The sequence below is a fragment of the Rhododendron vialii genome, chromosome 12a (assembly GCF_030253575.1).
Source record: "Rhododendron vialii isolate Sample 1 chromosome 12a, ASM3025357v1".
NCBI lineage: Eukaryota > Viridiplantae > Streptophyta > Magnoliopsida > Ericales > Ericaceae > Rhododendron > Rhododendron vialii.
The window spans coordinates 29,102,976-29,117,397 of record NC_080568.1 but is presented as its reverse complement, the minus strand read 5'-3'; the positions used below and the strand labels follow the sequence as shown (position 1 = coordinate 29,117,397).

Below are 14,422 nucleotides of genomic sequence, written 5' to 3'. Positions count from 1 at the left end.
AGGCTCAATTCTGATGAATAATCTCAAGAACGATTTTGTTTCAAATCCCTACGATTCCTACATTTGAAAATAAGACAGTGCTTTTTCATTACCCACGCAATTCAGAATCATATTCCCTCGGTAACTATGATATCTGGATTTATCTAAACATCTGAATGAGAGAACCTCTCACATTACATTACTAGATATCTGGGTTTCGAATAATTACAATTCCATTCTTACTAAAATACAAGCATCCAAATACATTATAGAATCAAAAAGTACAGCGTGAATTATCCATCCTAGCAAACATAGTGAAGGTGGTATGTCCGATGAATTGCATCACTTGATCTCCCGAAATCCGCCCATCATATAAGCAAAAGAGGTTATTTGCCTAACATTTCAACCATCACACTTCGTAAGTAATCAATTCTAGCCAAGAGAGGAGGTTAATACCATATGATATGCAGTCCATTTCATCGGAAGAGGAAACACTTTCTGTTGCATTCCCAGCCTTAAACACAAAGACCCACATGAATCAAGATAGGTAGTTAACAAAGAAGATCCAATGGACTAGAACAACATATCAAAGGAAAATGCTACCTACGCAAATAAAATACATGAACTACACTCGCACAGATTTGGTGGACCAACACACTGCACTTCTAGTGTGCGTGCCCTCAATCCATTTAAGTGTGTGCCCGTGCATTTTATGTGTGCATGTAGCATGATTGCATATTAAAAGGAACGTTCTTTAACAAAGCGAACTCGAGATCGTGCTTGAATAGTTTGGCACTCTATCCTCGCCCACATCTGATGCAGGTGAATATTTATGTCCTACCATGGCTTTTTACGAGTTTAAAATAACATGATAAAATAGTTTTTGGAATACAATCCCATGCAATACAACAAAAGCCTACAAGAGTAGGAAGGATCCAAAATAGACACAAAAGTAAATTTGTTCTAGCTTTTTTGGAGAGAAAAAAGTGACTTAAGTGTGCGCACTCCAGGTCTTCACAAGAATAAAGCATGGGCAAGCAGCTTCATGCCTTGACCTCGTCTGCTGAAAAAGATCTAGACAAATGCGTAGCTAAGCTTAATGAAGTAGAATTAGACTAAGGCACTGAATAAAATAGTAAATAGTTTCCCCTGGATATCAAGGATCCTAACTAAGGCATAGTACCATGGATGTAACTACCACAATCAAGAATAATAGCGCCTAGTGGATGACCAAGTTACTTCTTAAATACAATTAAGTACTCACGAACACAAACTTATCAAATTATCAATAATGCCAATAGAAATTCTAGTTACTATCCGAGCGTGAATATAATAACTAATAACCCATAATTGGAAAGGCGTAATACCGTGGGTGTAACAGTCTCTGCTTCATCTTCACTTCTTAACCTACAATATAATCCCATGTCTACAATTAAAAAAAGTCATCTGTCAATCAAATTTTTTTGGTCTCTTGTAAGAACCGAAAAAATAGGAAGGACTTGGACTATGCTTAACACATGAGCGAAAAATGTCTTCCCCAACCGCTATAAGAACAATGGGAAAAATTATCTGAATGAGACAGATAGAAAAAAGAATCAAAACTTGCAGTTAATGACAAAAGAAACATAGGTAAAGCAATATTAAAAGCTAAAATCAGGCACGGCTTTGGTTTGATCTACAAAGGAGAGTCATCCCAAATCCAATGTACTCTTAACCAACCATAACCAAATCTATCAACATGTGTACAGCGCTAGAGCCTCCTTATACAACAAATTTGCAAATAGAGATGTCATGATCGAACCAGCAAACAATTATCTAACGTCCAACCACAACATTGCTTTCTAAATAGACTGAGGACTTCACTTAATTTACAACTTTCATCAACTAACGATTTTTTTACAACTTTCATCAACTAACGATTTTTTTATCTCACTTTTTTTATGATGCTAACTTGTACTACAAGGAATGCAGCTGCAGTTTGGGCCTTTGGGGGAGTCACTGTCCATTTTCTAGATTATATTGTGGCGCTATGCTCATAATGAATTACTCTCTCTCTCTCTCTCTCTCGCGTGGGTGTGTGTCTGTTGGTGTCAGGAATTCTATGGGCCATAGTTTTTACACGGGCCAAAACAGACTTTAAGTTGCATAGCCGTAAACAGAAATGAACTATAACCATTAGGCGGGCTGTTTACCTAGCAAAACCTCTGTATATCCGGGCATGGGACCAGTTTTGCATGCCTATATACATCATAAAAAATGGAGTTCTTTCATCTTTGATGAATATAGTTCGAATTAATTTCATGTAAGTATTAAGGCCAAATCTGGTCCCTACTACTATTTTTCTTGGACAACTATCATGCTAGATAACTTCAACAAACATAAAACTAAGGTGAGAGCAGGTTTCAATTAGATGATACCTTGAATCGTGGAGATCGGCGGAAAGATAAAGCAGATCCAGGAGACAAAATTGCTGGCTTACCCCCCGTGGCATAGTTAACTTTCTTGGATCGTCTCTTGGTTTCTTCAACTTCATTTTCTTTCTTTTTGGGCAAAGATTCACTTTGACTGTCAGTTGAGATTGAGGAAACTGGAGCAGACACTGAGATTGTGGAAGAGTCTTGATCGATAGATGAAGCTTGAGGAGAAATCCCTGAATAGACATGGATAATAGAGTAGCCTCAGAAGAATTATACTGATGTAACTGATCTACTACCCATATATATGTACAGTAACCATCCGACAACCACTGCAAATCAAAATGCTATAAAATGTGGTGTCAAATGTCATTTTCATTTAGATAGTGTCTTTTCTGTTTTTGTTTTGAATCAGAAGGGCTATGCCCTTGTAGACATGTATTTATATTCAACGATATTCTTATTAAAAGGAAAACATGCAAGAGTTAGGTTCCTTACCTTGTGCGGCAGCTTCTTGAAACTTTTCTCTCATAGCTCTAACAAATTTAAATAAACCATTGGTTCTATTCAACTCATGAATCAATTCTTTGCTGTCATTCACACGTGGGTCACAGTCTAACACTGAAGAACAAGGAAAAAATTGGAAATGTCAAAATAGGAACGATTTTGACATTAAATTCAACAAATTAGCAATATCAGTTTCCCTTACAAGTGTAGACATCATTCTCATGGCGAATGCTTAAGGAGTATTCCTCCTTTGGATTCTTCACATTAATGTTACTGAACATGAATTTTACTCCTGAAGAAACAAAGAAACTTGTGATAAATATTGCCCAGACAAGATGATAAGAATACTCCACAAGTTAGAGAAGTACATACCATGTCCACATTCTATTCGGAATCCCAGGACCCTATTGTACCACAAAATGGCCTCCTCTATTCCTCCTCTATCTTCATCGTTTTTATTACGCTTATCTTCACATGTTGACAGAACTTTGATGGTAGAGTAGATGAAAGACGAGGAAAAGAGAGAGAACAAATCAAGTATCACAAAAGGACATGATGTGTTTAATCCAGCAGGCTCCTCACAAAATGTACGGCATATCACTAAACTAAGACTGGAATGCAACCAACATGCAAATCTAATCTCCAAAAAGGGGGAAATTATAAAGCAGACAGAAACAGAAGTGAATATGAAGAGGTAAGGAGGTTAATGGTTATAGACAAACACATCACCACAACCTACCAACATAAAAACCTTGTTGAGAGTCCAGGAGTCTGAAAATCCCATCATTTGAAGTCAATGATTCCTCCAAAAGGGATTTGAAACGGGTCTACACAGACCAAACAAAAAACTAAACTCGTGTGAAGCCCACGAAAACGCTTCTAAGTGCATCTCCAGTGATTCACTAGCTAAATGGCTAGCTCCAGTTAACTGTTAGTGATGAGCAGTGAAGAAAAACAATTCTATAGCAATGTTGCTCCCATGGGATAAATGTCATACCTTTTATTTTCCTCACGAAATGCTATGGATGGGTCCCCGCATGAGAGATATCGAGACAATGGGGCTTTCCAAGTTTTAGCAATAGGTAACCTCTGTGCCAAATAAGGCGCAAAGTATACCACGCTAAAAAAAATATCAAGAGCTTTAGCTATCCATTGGAGAGGTTACAATTGAACCTCATTCTATTTCAGCAATAGCAATCCTTGTACCATACCATTTGGAGCAGCTCTAGATTAAACTTGTGAAAATGATCCCATTTGCAAACAAAGAAAGATGAATTATTTGCATGATATTGCTCTAAGGGAGACATCTTTAAAGGGCCAATGCTTCCTCGATGTTCCCAATAAATCTTTGATCACTCTACTGATGAGTCAGATGTCGAAAGTGAACAACCCCAAATCTGAAATCCGAACCTTTCCCTCAAACTATAATCCAAGTATCCAACAAAGCAAAATTGAGGACGTTGGTACATGATTGTACAACTCCATTTCCGCCATCCTACCCCCCAAACCCTAAAGAACTTAAATGGAACAGACACAAATTAAGCAAAAGATGGCCAGTGTCTAAATGAATCCAGACATCAAAGTGTTCCCATTTTACGCAGTACCAACATCCTGTTTGATTCTTTTCTAGTTAGTTTCATCTTTCTGACCTTTTAGGAGATACACGTCCCTAAGGATTTTGGGAGGTTTTTGTGTACTTAGTTACTCATACTGTTGCTCTCCTTTTAGTGGATGCCCAACAGGAAAAATAAAAGATACTAGTCTCTTGTAATGCAACATGAACTCCATTAAATAAAATGTGATAGAATATGAAATTTTGATGAATGATTCAAGTAAAAAGGACCACTAGTTCAAAAAAGAGGAAACCAAAACTACCTTCAGATTGTTGGGATATTATCGCTGCATACTCATTCTTCCTAGCCTTTTGATCTTTCACAATTCTTTTAAGCTCTTCTATTCTAGCTCTTGTGGCAGATAAGGAATCCATTGTGGTCATCTGTTTTGCCTCTTTACGAGTCTTCACTATAAAAGCAGTAGCAAAAGTTACAGGAAAAAGAGGAAGCATAACTTAGTGAAGTTCATGTGCTCCATCAAGGACGACATGACTAATGAATGAAATCTTTCGCCCACTACAATTCACACAAGGACAAGAAAATGAGCTTACAAGTTAATAGCGTTGAGCAAAGTTCTAGTGTTACTTAGACAGAAACACACTGTATATATTATATAATCCCAAAACAGAAAGATCACAGAAAAGTATAAAGATTGAACCTTCACGGTGTAAAGAAACTGAACAAATAAAACAAACAAAGAAAAATATCCATGCGCATCATTGAGAAGTAAAAAAATATTCATCGTTAGAAATACCTGCTAGAGCTTTCACCAAATCATCCTCTGCCTTTCTCAGCTCAAGCTTTAGCTTTCCTAGTTTTTCTAAAAGAAGAAAGTAAAAGGAATAAGAATTTAGAGCATATGAATATGTTTTCACCGTTCATAAATATTTTTAAATGTTACGAACAGATATTAGCATCATCAATAGAAGGGGAGCTAGCAATACCAGATGTTAGTGGACAGGATCGACTTATTGTTAATCTAAGGTCCTGTTTCGTTATGTGTATATTTCAAATAAAAATATGGATTTTGACATTGAGATAGGGAGCTTTATTCTAATCATAGTTGTTAGAATCGCATGATTCATGCAAAAATGATACCAATCTTTCAGATGAATCAAGGTTTAGACAGAACCAGTGCTGAATCGTACAATTAATGATTTGATTCACATGTCTATTTACGATTAGATTCATCATATATTAGAACGTACTATCCAATAGTAACTCTCTAGTACATCTGTTCTACCGATATTCCTCTTTCACTTTAGTTGCCCTTGTTCCCCTTGGCTTTTTGGGATTTTTTTCCGGTTTGTCCTTATTCAAGTTCTTTCCGTATTTGTTAGTTTTACACCAAACTTATGTGTATTATTGATTCGTCTCGACAGGAGGAATCGAAAAAGTACAAAATTCTGACCTTTACCCTCTCTTTTTTTTTTTTTGGAAATATCCAAGATTAAACCTAAAAAGTTAGCTTTTGGCTAAATGCGGAAAAATATGAATACGGACAAAACCAAAAATTAAAATTAAAAAAAGCCAAGGGGAACAAGGGCTTTATACAAATCACTTTACTTTCACTTTTATATAATTGGTGAAATTGAACACCAAATCCCTTCCTTTGAAAACCATGTCTATCCAAACAGCAGCATTGAGCACAAAAACGTTGGACTGGCTAAAAGAAACCCAAAACCCTATTTCTAGCCCAAATTCATTCCCTATCTAAAGCACCAATACGAAACCCTTGATTTGGGCGCAAACCAAAGGATTAGTGAACATTACCCTACACCACGACGTCACTTAATGTAATTAAGCATGTGAACGAGTATTACTATTACCTTGGTTTTCAACAGTTTCCTGTGCCTAAACCCTATTTCTAGCCCAAATTCATTCCCTATCTAAAGCACCAATACGAAACCCTTGATTTTGGCGCAAACCAAAGGAGTAGTGAACATTACCCTACACCACGACGTCACTTAATGTAATTAAGCATGTGAACGAGTATTACTATTACCTTGGTTTTCTACAGTTTCCTGTGCCTTGGCCTTGGTTGATTCGAGCGATTTCTGGAAAGCGACGACGGAGGCGTCCATTCGCTGCTGCTGGATCGGAATCTCTCTGCCGCATACCAACCGTAGCTCCTCCATTTTCGTCCGGACTGAGCTTTCGATTCTGCTCTGCATCTCAACACTCTCTCAACTCTAATTAGTTCAACTGATTTCAGAGAGAGAGAGAGAGAGAGGGAGAGAGGGAGCGGGAGAGGGAGAGTTTAATTTGGATTTGCTCAGCGGGCGCTTTTAATTTGGATTTGCTAAATGGGCTGGGCTCCTTTCCATTCGACAGCCGAGGGTTCGACCCGGCCTATTTGTGGGCTCTTTTCGTACTCGCGATGACAATAGTCATTAGTCACGTTAAATTTATGTTGATCGAATACCATTTGATATTTTTTCGAAATACGTTTATGTTGTTGCACAATAAAGTTTGAAATACTAACTTTGGAACTCATTTTTTTAAGAAAAGAGATGTGTTCAGTGGCGGAGGGAGCATGGGACGAGCGGAGGCACGCGCCCCCACTCGATATTTTTTTTAAAAAAATTTAAGATTTTAAAATGTATATTTTGTATTTTGTATAGTTAATTGTGTTTCATAAATTTACTTTTAATCTTTCTACGACATGTCGAATATCATTTCATTCTCAATTTTTTGTTTCACATATTTGAACATTGTCATTACACTGGTGAAATGAGATGTCTAATGTGAAAAATAGCAGTCACTTACTAATTGGAACTTTCTAATGCATAATGTCCAAAATTCGAAAGAATTAGCCCCCACTCAATATATATATATATGTCCAAAATTCAAAAATGCCTAAACCATGGGCGATACGTTTTATATTTTAGCAATTATTAACAATGGGAGCAATATTGCTAAATATTGTATAGTGAATTGCTCTTAGACTTGATATACTGAGACAATTCAAGCAATTCGATTATTTTTATATTCTATATAGTTTACTATATTAATAAATATGTTAGGTTTTTTAATTCTTAGCACAAACGTTTTAATGTTGCTTAGTAAGCAATATATTTGGTTGAAATGTGTTTAAAAAAATGCCCCCACTTACATAGATTTCTGGCTACGCCACTGGATGTGTTTTGAAAGCAAAACTAAACAGATTCGATCAAACATGATTTTAAACTTGACCAATGTTCAAAGCATTGTTTAAAAATAACTGATTATGATCATTAAAGCGAGCCCAGGTCAAAAACAAGTCAACCTGGACTGTCCAATCCCTTTTTTCCTCGACGAAAGTTAGTATTTTTTAGAATAGTTAGATGAACACTTTGGAGGAGAATAAGAGCATCCTTGCCCATATTTAAAATCACACTTTAAATTTTCATTCAAATTTTTGCCCCTACAAAAAAATTGAGTTGATGCTTCCTTTGGAATGAAGCTTTCCAATGACAAGCAAAATCTAAACATAAAAAGTTGAGTAATTTTTTTATTAATGGCATGACTACAAATTATGAGAAGCAAAATAAGCTTTCAAAAATTTAAGTAATACTACTACTCAATTTGATATAAGTTTGAGTATTTAGAAGGTTTTTACTCAACATTTGGTTCTGAATAATCAGATGGTCTAGAGGGGGAGGTTCTCCCACGTTGATTAAAAATAAATAGTAATTAATTAATGCTTTCCAGAGGGAAAATTATGTGGTTGAGACATCTCTTAGTGGTGTTCCAACGTGTTTTTTCAATATATAATTAATGGGGTCCATTACTAAGGCTCCGTTCGGCTAAATAAGTCAAGTGGTTTATTTTTTTGTCTTTATTCAAATTTTTTTCAGATTTGTTAATTTTTTGTCATTTTTTTGGAGATTATTGTATCTTCATGATGAGAGGAATTTAAAAAGCAAAAAATTATGATCGAAATCCAATTTTTTTAAATAAAAATTGGCTTATTCTTGTCTTTATTCAAAAAAAAAAAGTTCCGCTCGTAATTTTTTACTTTTTAGATTTCTCTTGTCATGACGATACAATAATCTTCAAAAAATTGATGAAAAACTAACAAATACGAAAAAAATTTGAATAATAACAAAAAAATAAGCCACTTAACTTATTTAGGTGAACGAGGCCTAAATAAATGAAATTTACATAGATATGCGATGGAGAAGAGTGTTGAGCACCACCTGTGACGGTACCAGCGCCACCGAATAATTGAAAATTTCTAAAAGGTTTTTGGTAGAATACATGACAAGTATATATGAAATTGTCTATGAAAATACAAATGCATTACACAAACAAGTGCACAAACGCTCGTATGGGTGTATGGGCTCCACACACTACTCCGGAATTCACCACGTGTCGTGTTTTCAGGAGACAAGAAAACCCGGTGTCCATAGTTTCTTGGCTCTCTCTTCCTCTGAAACCAACCCGGTAGCCGGGAAGAAATGGCGGCGATGCGGCTGTGCCCCTCACTCCGCCACCAGTTCGTTCCACCACCTCTCCACCAATCCAACAGACCCAACCGACTCCGCAATCTCTCCTCCGTCCGCTGCCGAATCTCGGAACCAACCGACTCTCTTAAGGTATCCATAGTCTATGAGTAATTTCTCTGGCTTTACTCATCGAAAACGGTCGATTTGATTGTTTGATTTTTCTACAGTTTTCAATTATAGAGCATCTCCGGGCCTTGTCCTTTTCTTTAACTCAAATTTCTTAACTCGAGTATGAGTTGCTTCAAATTCACTCCAATCCTCAAATTAAGTTCCATTCAAATTATGATTCGAAATGATTGGGCTCGATTTTTTATTATCAAATTTTCAAATGCTACAGTGTTTTAGCTGTCTTAAATTTACAATTGTAGTTTACGACATTAATAAAGCTTTTATTGGAATTTATGTTTAGATTTGAATTTATCCATTGAAGTGCTTCATATCAAGTGAATTTTACTATTTCAGGTTTGAGTATAAGTATATGGGTAAGGATGAAGATGGTCTTATACGTTAGGAAATGTCAAAGCACACAATCGAAGGAAAAAGCAAAGACAATTTCATTTGGGCTTGACTTTTTCTTGGGTTGGTTGAAAAATAAACTCTCATTTTATTGTTCTACTTAGATGGGATGGTGAAAAGCGATTAGGAAACTACAATTTTTTTAGCTTGTATGTTGTTAAATTTTCCGGGTTACCATTTTTCATTTGGGTTCCTTGTGTAGTTTCTGAATTGCTTTAGCTGATTGGGAATTTCTTTTCTTTTTGTAAGTGACCTTGTAATTTAGTTCTGTTGCGTCAATTGTCTGCGTTTTCCCTGTGATAAGATCTGTTTTTGGAAATTCTGAGTTTATTGGATGATACTTACTATCCATCTTGTATGCCTTCCCGAACTCCCATTAATGGGTACCGACTAGGCATTGTTTGTTTTGTCTTATTAGGACAATTTCTTTTGACTAACAATAAAAGGGTCTATAATTGGGAATCCTTGCAAAAGTTGTGAATTAGCTTGAAGTTGCGCATGCAAGGAGGAAATTGGGTGCTAAAAGTGAATGATGACTATTTGTGGTTTAAGTTGCTAGTTTTCTGTGCGTGTTATATATATATAGGGGCCGGTTCCCCTCACACAAAAGTTGACACAACACTAAACGGAATTTCACGCAAATTTTGACTCACCATGTCAAATCTTTTTCGTTATTTCCATGTTTGTCATGGGTTAACAAGCTTTTGGTTGGAACCTCACAGTATATGCTGCTTTTCATATGCAGCTTGTGACGGATGTGAAAGAAAGGCTTGAAAATGATCATCACAATCTTCGTGTGGGCATGTACGGAAAAGATGAAGAAGACGTGATCTTCTGGTTTTTGAAGGACCGGAAATTTTCCGTTGAAGATGCTGTCTCAAAATTGGCTAAAGCTATTGTATCCTTGTACTAATTTTCATGCTTGCAGGGTATGAAATATCCAAAATGTAGTCTCATTACGGGATCCCCGAGTGGCATTAAAATGATACAATTGGGGGGGCATGCAATTGAATGGATGCCGGTTATTTTGAAATCTTGACTGTAAAATAATTGGCTTCTGGATTTTTTTTGTTTGTACGCATTCCCTGAAAAAAGATGAAGAGATTTTCTTGAATGTTGGACTATTGCTTTTAAAAACAATTACAGTTAATCTGAAGGCTGAAATGGGTGAGTTTTATCGATATTTCGATTTTCCTTCTACCTTATCAGAAATGGCGTGAAGAATTTGGTGTATCAGAATTGTCTGAAGAGTCTGTGAGAACTGCAGCTGAAACTGGAAAAGCCTTCGTGCTTGACTTTCTTGATGTGTATGACAGACCAGTGCTAATTGTGGTGGCATCCAAGCATTTTCCGGCAGTAAGTATAGAACTCCAACTGTCTACATACTGTCCGCTGTTTATTGATTTTTTTCTTTGGCCTTTTACTTTAGTTTCAAAATGTGCTATTTACTTAAAGCATAGTCCTTCAAGAAAGATTACAGTTATATGGTTTCTGCTTGAAATTATTTTATCTTATGACAGATCCTTCTGGACAACAAGGCAGATTGTTGCGTTTGTGTGAAAAAGAGTCTTTGAGGAAATGATTGTGCATGAATTTCATTGCAAATTCGACACTACTCCATAAATATCTGGTGTTCTCATGCAACTTAGGGAAACCTTGTGAGTGGTTGTCTGGATAGCAATAGATGAACAATTAGATGAGCTGTTTTCGTTTTGAAGTTCCATTTTTTACCTTTTATTTTGACAATGTTGAAGTCACGGTATACTTCTCTAGATAGTTTGCTACTTGTTGCTTTTTCTGATAAGGTTCTGATGATTGCAAAAAAATATTATTGCTACAGAAACATAACCCTTCTGAGGATGAGAAGCTGTGTGTCTTTTTGATTGAGAAGGCATTGAGTAAGCTCCCAGCTGGAAGTGAAGAAATACTTGGAATATTTGATCTACGGGGATTTGGTGCTCAGAATGCAGATCTTAAGTTCTTTACGTTTGTGGTAATTTCAATGAACTAGCTCCAGTTTGTAAAATTTTCTCATTGAAAGTGACTTCATGGATAGCTTCAACATTACTTAATCAATTTAGGAAGAAAAGTGAGAAATTTTGAGTGGTAGAAGAGCACTTGTTACATTTATGTTTTCTTATTAAGAAAGGAAACTGTGCCCAGTTAGATATACTTCTGTTACCAGTGCTACTGCTGGAACTACCATAAATTTCGTTATCTTTCTAATTGCTGGTTGACAGATTACTTCCTTACATATTTACCGAGTCTCTTTTATGTTAAGAATGTTCTTTTCCCCGTTCAGAATACATCAATTCTTCTCCTTTTGCTGGCAAAGTTGATGTAGTATCAGTTAAAAATTAAAATTGTCCAACTCGCAAAGGAAAACAATTTTTTTTTCTTGTGCCCAAATAACACAGGAAAACATGTCTGTTTTGTCTTCGTTTTATGATCATGTTTATATGTTTTGTTATTATCTGCCTACCATTATGAGCATTGTGAATTGATTTCTATTTCTATTCTCGGCAGTTTGATGTGTTTTACAAGTACTATCCAAGGCGGTTGGGTCAGGTCCTCTTTGTCAATGCTCCCTTTGTATTTAAGCCAATTTGGCAGCTAGCCAAGCCTTTGTTAAAGTCGTATGCTTCTCTGGTAAGTATCATCCATTGTAGTCGTACATTCATTGTTGCTAAAGGACATTTTACATACTTTCCGTTGAAAAATACTTTCGTGTTGCATTACTTGGGTATTTTCTTGAACTCGCCAGAAAAAAAGAAAGAAAGAAAGTGATGAAACATAATGGGTGAAATGTTTATTTTGATATGTATCCACTGAGATGTCCTTTCATAGATTCTCAAACCTTGGACTCAATATCAATGGGAGTTGGAGTTTGGAGTACAAAATTTAAACACCCATACATGTTTAGCATATTAAGAATGTCAGATGGTCTTGGGGAGAATTCAACCCCAAAGCTAGCTTTTTGAAGTGAGGGTGCCCTAACGCTTATGTACTTCCTATTACGTTGGTAACCAGACGATGTGGGAGTTTGCTTCACACCATCCCTCACGTGCAGCGTGCTCACTCGGCAGCACCTGCCGTGTGCAAGCCAAAGACACGCACTTGTTGATACCATGTTATACGGTCTTGGGTAGAACTCAATCCCAATAGCTAGCTTTTGAAGTGAGGGTATCCTCATGCTTATATACTTCACAGTACTTCAGTACCCAGGCGATGTCTTCACTTCACAAAGCCTTAAAGAAGCTTTCAAAAAACTTGCCTCCGCTCAAAATTCCAACGGGATCTAAAGTCTACGAATTATTGTGGTTTGTGGACAAAAGCATTGGTGTCATAGGTGACTAATTGTTTTCAACTTCATTTGAAGTTTTGCTTACATCAATTCATGCAGATATTTTCTTAGTGACCAAGTATAGAGAGGTTGTGAGATGAATACAGCAGCAGCCATTCATAATGGTCGACAATGCTGTGCAGTCAAAAAACTCTCACTCCACCACCACCACCACCTAGCAAAACATGTCCATGAAACTTGCCACAATTTTATTCAGGAGATCTTACATTACAAAGCAGCATAGTTTCTGTTCTAAAGGACACATGGAATTATACAATACACCTGCAATTTGTCACGTAACCTCTATGCATTGGTTGTCATCTTTATGCAAGAGAACTAACTACACAGGACACAACTTGATGAAATTACTGCTGTTTTGCATTTCTATTTGTCTCTCTGTGGCCTATAGCCCTAGTTTTGAGCTTTCATTTCATCTCCGTTCAGTTTTTTTTTTTTTGGGTTCATTTGAAGGTGAGATACTGCTCAGTGGAGGAGGTCAAAAAGGAGTATTTTACGGAATCTACAATTCCAACCATCTTTAGAGACTGAGGATGTTCCTACCGTGGTAAATTAGATTACTTTTAACGCGTAGATACACACCCCAAACCAGCACCCATAACTGAGTTCCTGTGATATAGATCTATACCTATGAATATTTATCCCCGTTTTTGATGTTTAAGTTTTGCAGGAATTTTGGGAAAACGTATTTCGAATATCTAGCCGGCAGTTCTATGTGCAGCACTTTGTCAACGATGAATCGGGTTCTGAATCTCTTATAGAGCCAAATTTCCCCATTTTCTTATCTCTTTCATGTAAACAATCTGCAACCATGTCCTTTTTCTTTTCGCTTCGGGACAGGAATGTGAATCCAGATACACTTAACTGTATACATATATGGCAGTTCTCAACACAACCCATGTGGAGTAAAAAAAAAATTGCTCTGTATCAAAGGAAAATATTTTACATTTATGAAAAGCCCAACTGCATTGAGAAAATAATTACCATGTCTGAAACACAGGGACAAGGAATTTGTAAAACCACCCAAGAAGCAGAAGATAGAGAAATAGCACCAAAATAAGAGATCCTATTTGTTTCATCTAGACGTAAAATACTAAAATAGAATGCAAATCTGGCAAGCAATGTCAGGAATACAATTTTGATATCCAATTTTCGAGCATAATTGTGTCCAGAGTAGATTGATGTGTGTAAACTCACATACTTGAGAGCCTTCAGAGAGAGTTTTATTCGGGGTTGTGTTCAGAAATTATGTCGACTAAGGCCTAAATGATTGTTTTGGTATTCTTTTTTTGTTCTTTTTGAATTTTTATTAGATTTATGTCTACTTTTTTAATAATTATTTGTCCCGATAAAAGAGTTTAGAAAAAAAAAATCTACCGAGAGCGAAAAATGTCCAGTGAAGATGAAAACAATTCAAGACGGCTCTCTTTTTTGTTTTTAATGTCATGTTATCTAGAATTTTTTGCAAATTTGATTTTATCTTTTTATATTTTTTTCATTCCTCTTGTTGACCCGAATAACTGCTTTTAAAATTTTTACAAA

At 36.2% G+C, this 14,422-nt stretch overlaps 2 protein-coding genes across 12 annotated transcripts; one reads left to right on the top strand and one right to left on the bottom strand.

The window, feature by feature from the left end:
* Positions 1-62: 62 nt before the first annotated feature.
* On the bottom strand, positions 63-6,798 carry LOC131310887 (kinetochore protein SPC25 homolog). Of its 9 annotated transcripts, none has more exons than XR_009195330.1 (10): positions 6,519-6,798; positions 5,268-5,333; positions 4,776-4,922; positions 3,273-3,386; positions 3,103-3,192; positions 2,892-3,014; positions 2,397-2,629; positions 1,347-1,405; positions 436-493; positions 63-373 (listed from the first exon to the last, which is right to left on the bottom strand). XR_009195330.1 is itself a non-coding variant. In XM_058338140.1 (9 exons), the coding sequence occupies exons 1-8, from the start codon at positions 6,685-6,687 to the stop codon at positions 1,382-1,384; spliced, it is 966 nt and encodes a 321-aa protein (XP_058194123.1). In that variant the 5' UTR covers positions 6,688-6,798; the 3' UTR covers positions 63-493; positions 1,347-1,381. The 9 variants fall into 9 exon arrangements, 6 of the variants coding, with proteins under 6 accessions (XP_058194123.1, XP_058194124.1, XP_058194125.1 ...); XR_009195332.1 differs by having other exon boundaries at positions 436-477; positions 1,347-1,386; XR_009195331.1 differs by having other exon boundaries at positions 1,347-1,386; positions 6,519-6,797.
* Positions 6,799-8,846: 2,048 nt separating this feature from the next.
* Positions 8,847-13,860, top strand: LOC131310838 (CRAL-TRIO domain-containing protein C3H8.02). 3 transcript variants are annotated; one of them, XM_058338067.1, is made up of 7 exons: positions 8,847-9,093; positions 10,265-10,417; positions 10,729-10,875; positions 11,360-11,512; positions 12,046-12,168; positions 13,334-13,427; positions 13,551-13,860. In XM_058338067.1, the coding sequence occupies exons 1-6, from the start codon at positions 8,956-8,958 to the stop codon at positions 13,409-13,411; spliced, it is 792 nt and encodes a 263-aa protein (XP_058194050.1). In that variant the 5' UTR covers positions 8,847-8,955; the 3' UTR covers positions 13,412-13,427; positions 13,551-13,860. The 3 variants fall into 3 exon arrangements, with proteins under 3 accessions (XP_058194050.1, XP_058194051.1, XP_058194049.1); XM_058338068.1 differs by having other exon boundaries at positions 13,334-13,440; positions 13,582-13,860; XM_058338066.1 differs by having other exon boundaries at positions 8,848-9,093; positions 13,543-13,860.
* Positions 13,861-14,422: the final 562 nt, after the last annotated feature.

What these genes read in the sequence shown, in the direction of transcription:
- LOC131310887 (XM_058338140.1), bottom strand. Translation starts at nt 6,687, where the DNA reads ATGCAGAGCAGAATCGAAAGCTCAGTCCGGACGAAAATGGAGGAGCTA. An exon ending in GGAAACTGTAGAAAACCAAG is followed by an intron (nt 5,334 to 6,518) that starts GTAATAGTAATA and finishes TTCTTCTTTTAG; the next exon opens with AAAAACTAGGAAAGCTAAAG. An exon ending in GCCGATCTCCACGATTCAAG is followed by an intron (nt 1,406 to 2,396) that starts GTATCATCTAAT and finishes TTTTAATTGTAG; the next exon opens with ACATGGGATTATATTGTAGG.
- LOC131310838 (XM_058338067.1), top strand. Translation starts at nt 8,956, where the DNA reads ATGGCGGCGATGCGGCTGTGCCCCTCACTCCGCCACCAGTTCGTTCCA. An exon ending in CAAAATTGGCTAAAGCTATT is followed by an intron (nt 10,418 to 10,728) that starts GTATCCTTGTAC and finishes CTACCTTATCAG; the next exon opens with AAATGGCGTGAAGAATTTGG. An exon ending in CATCCAAGCATTTTCCGGCA is followed by an intron (nt 10,876 to 11,359) that starts GTAAGTATAGAA and finishes TTATTGCTACAG; the next exon opens with AAACATAACCCTTCTGAGGA.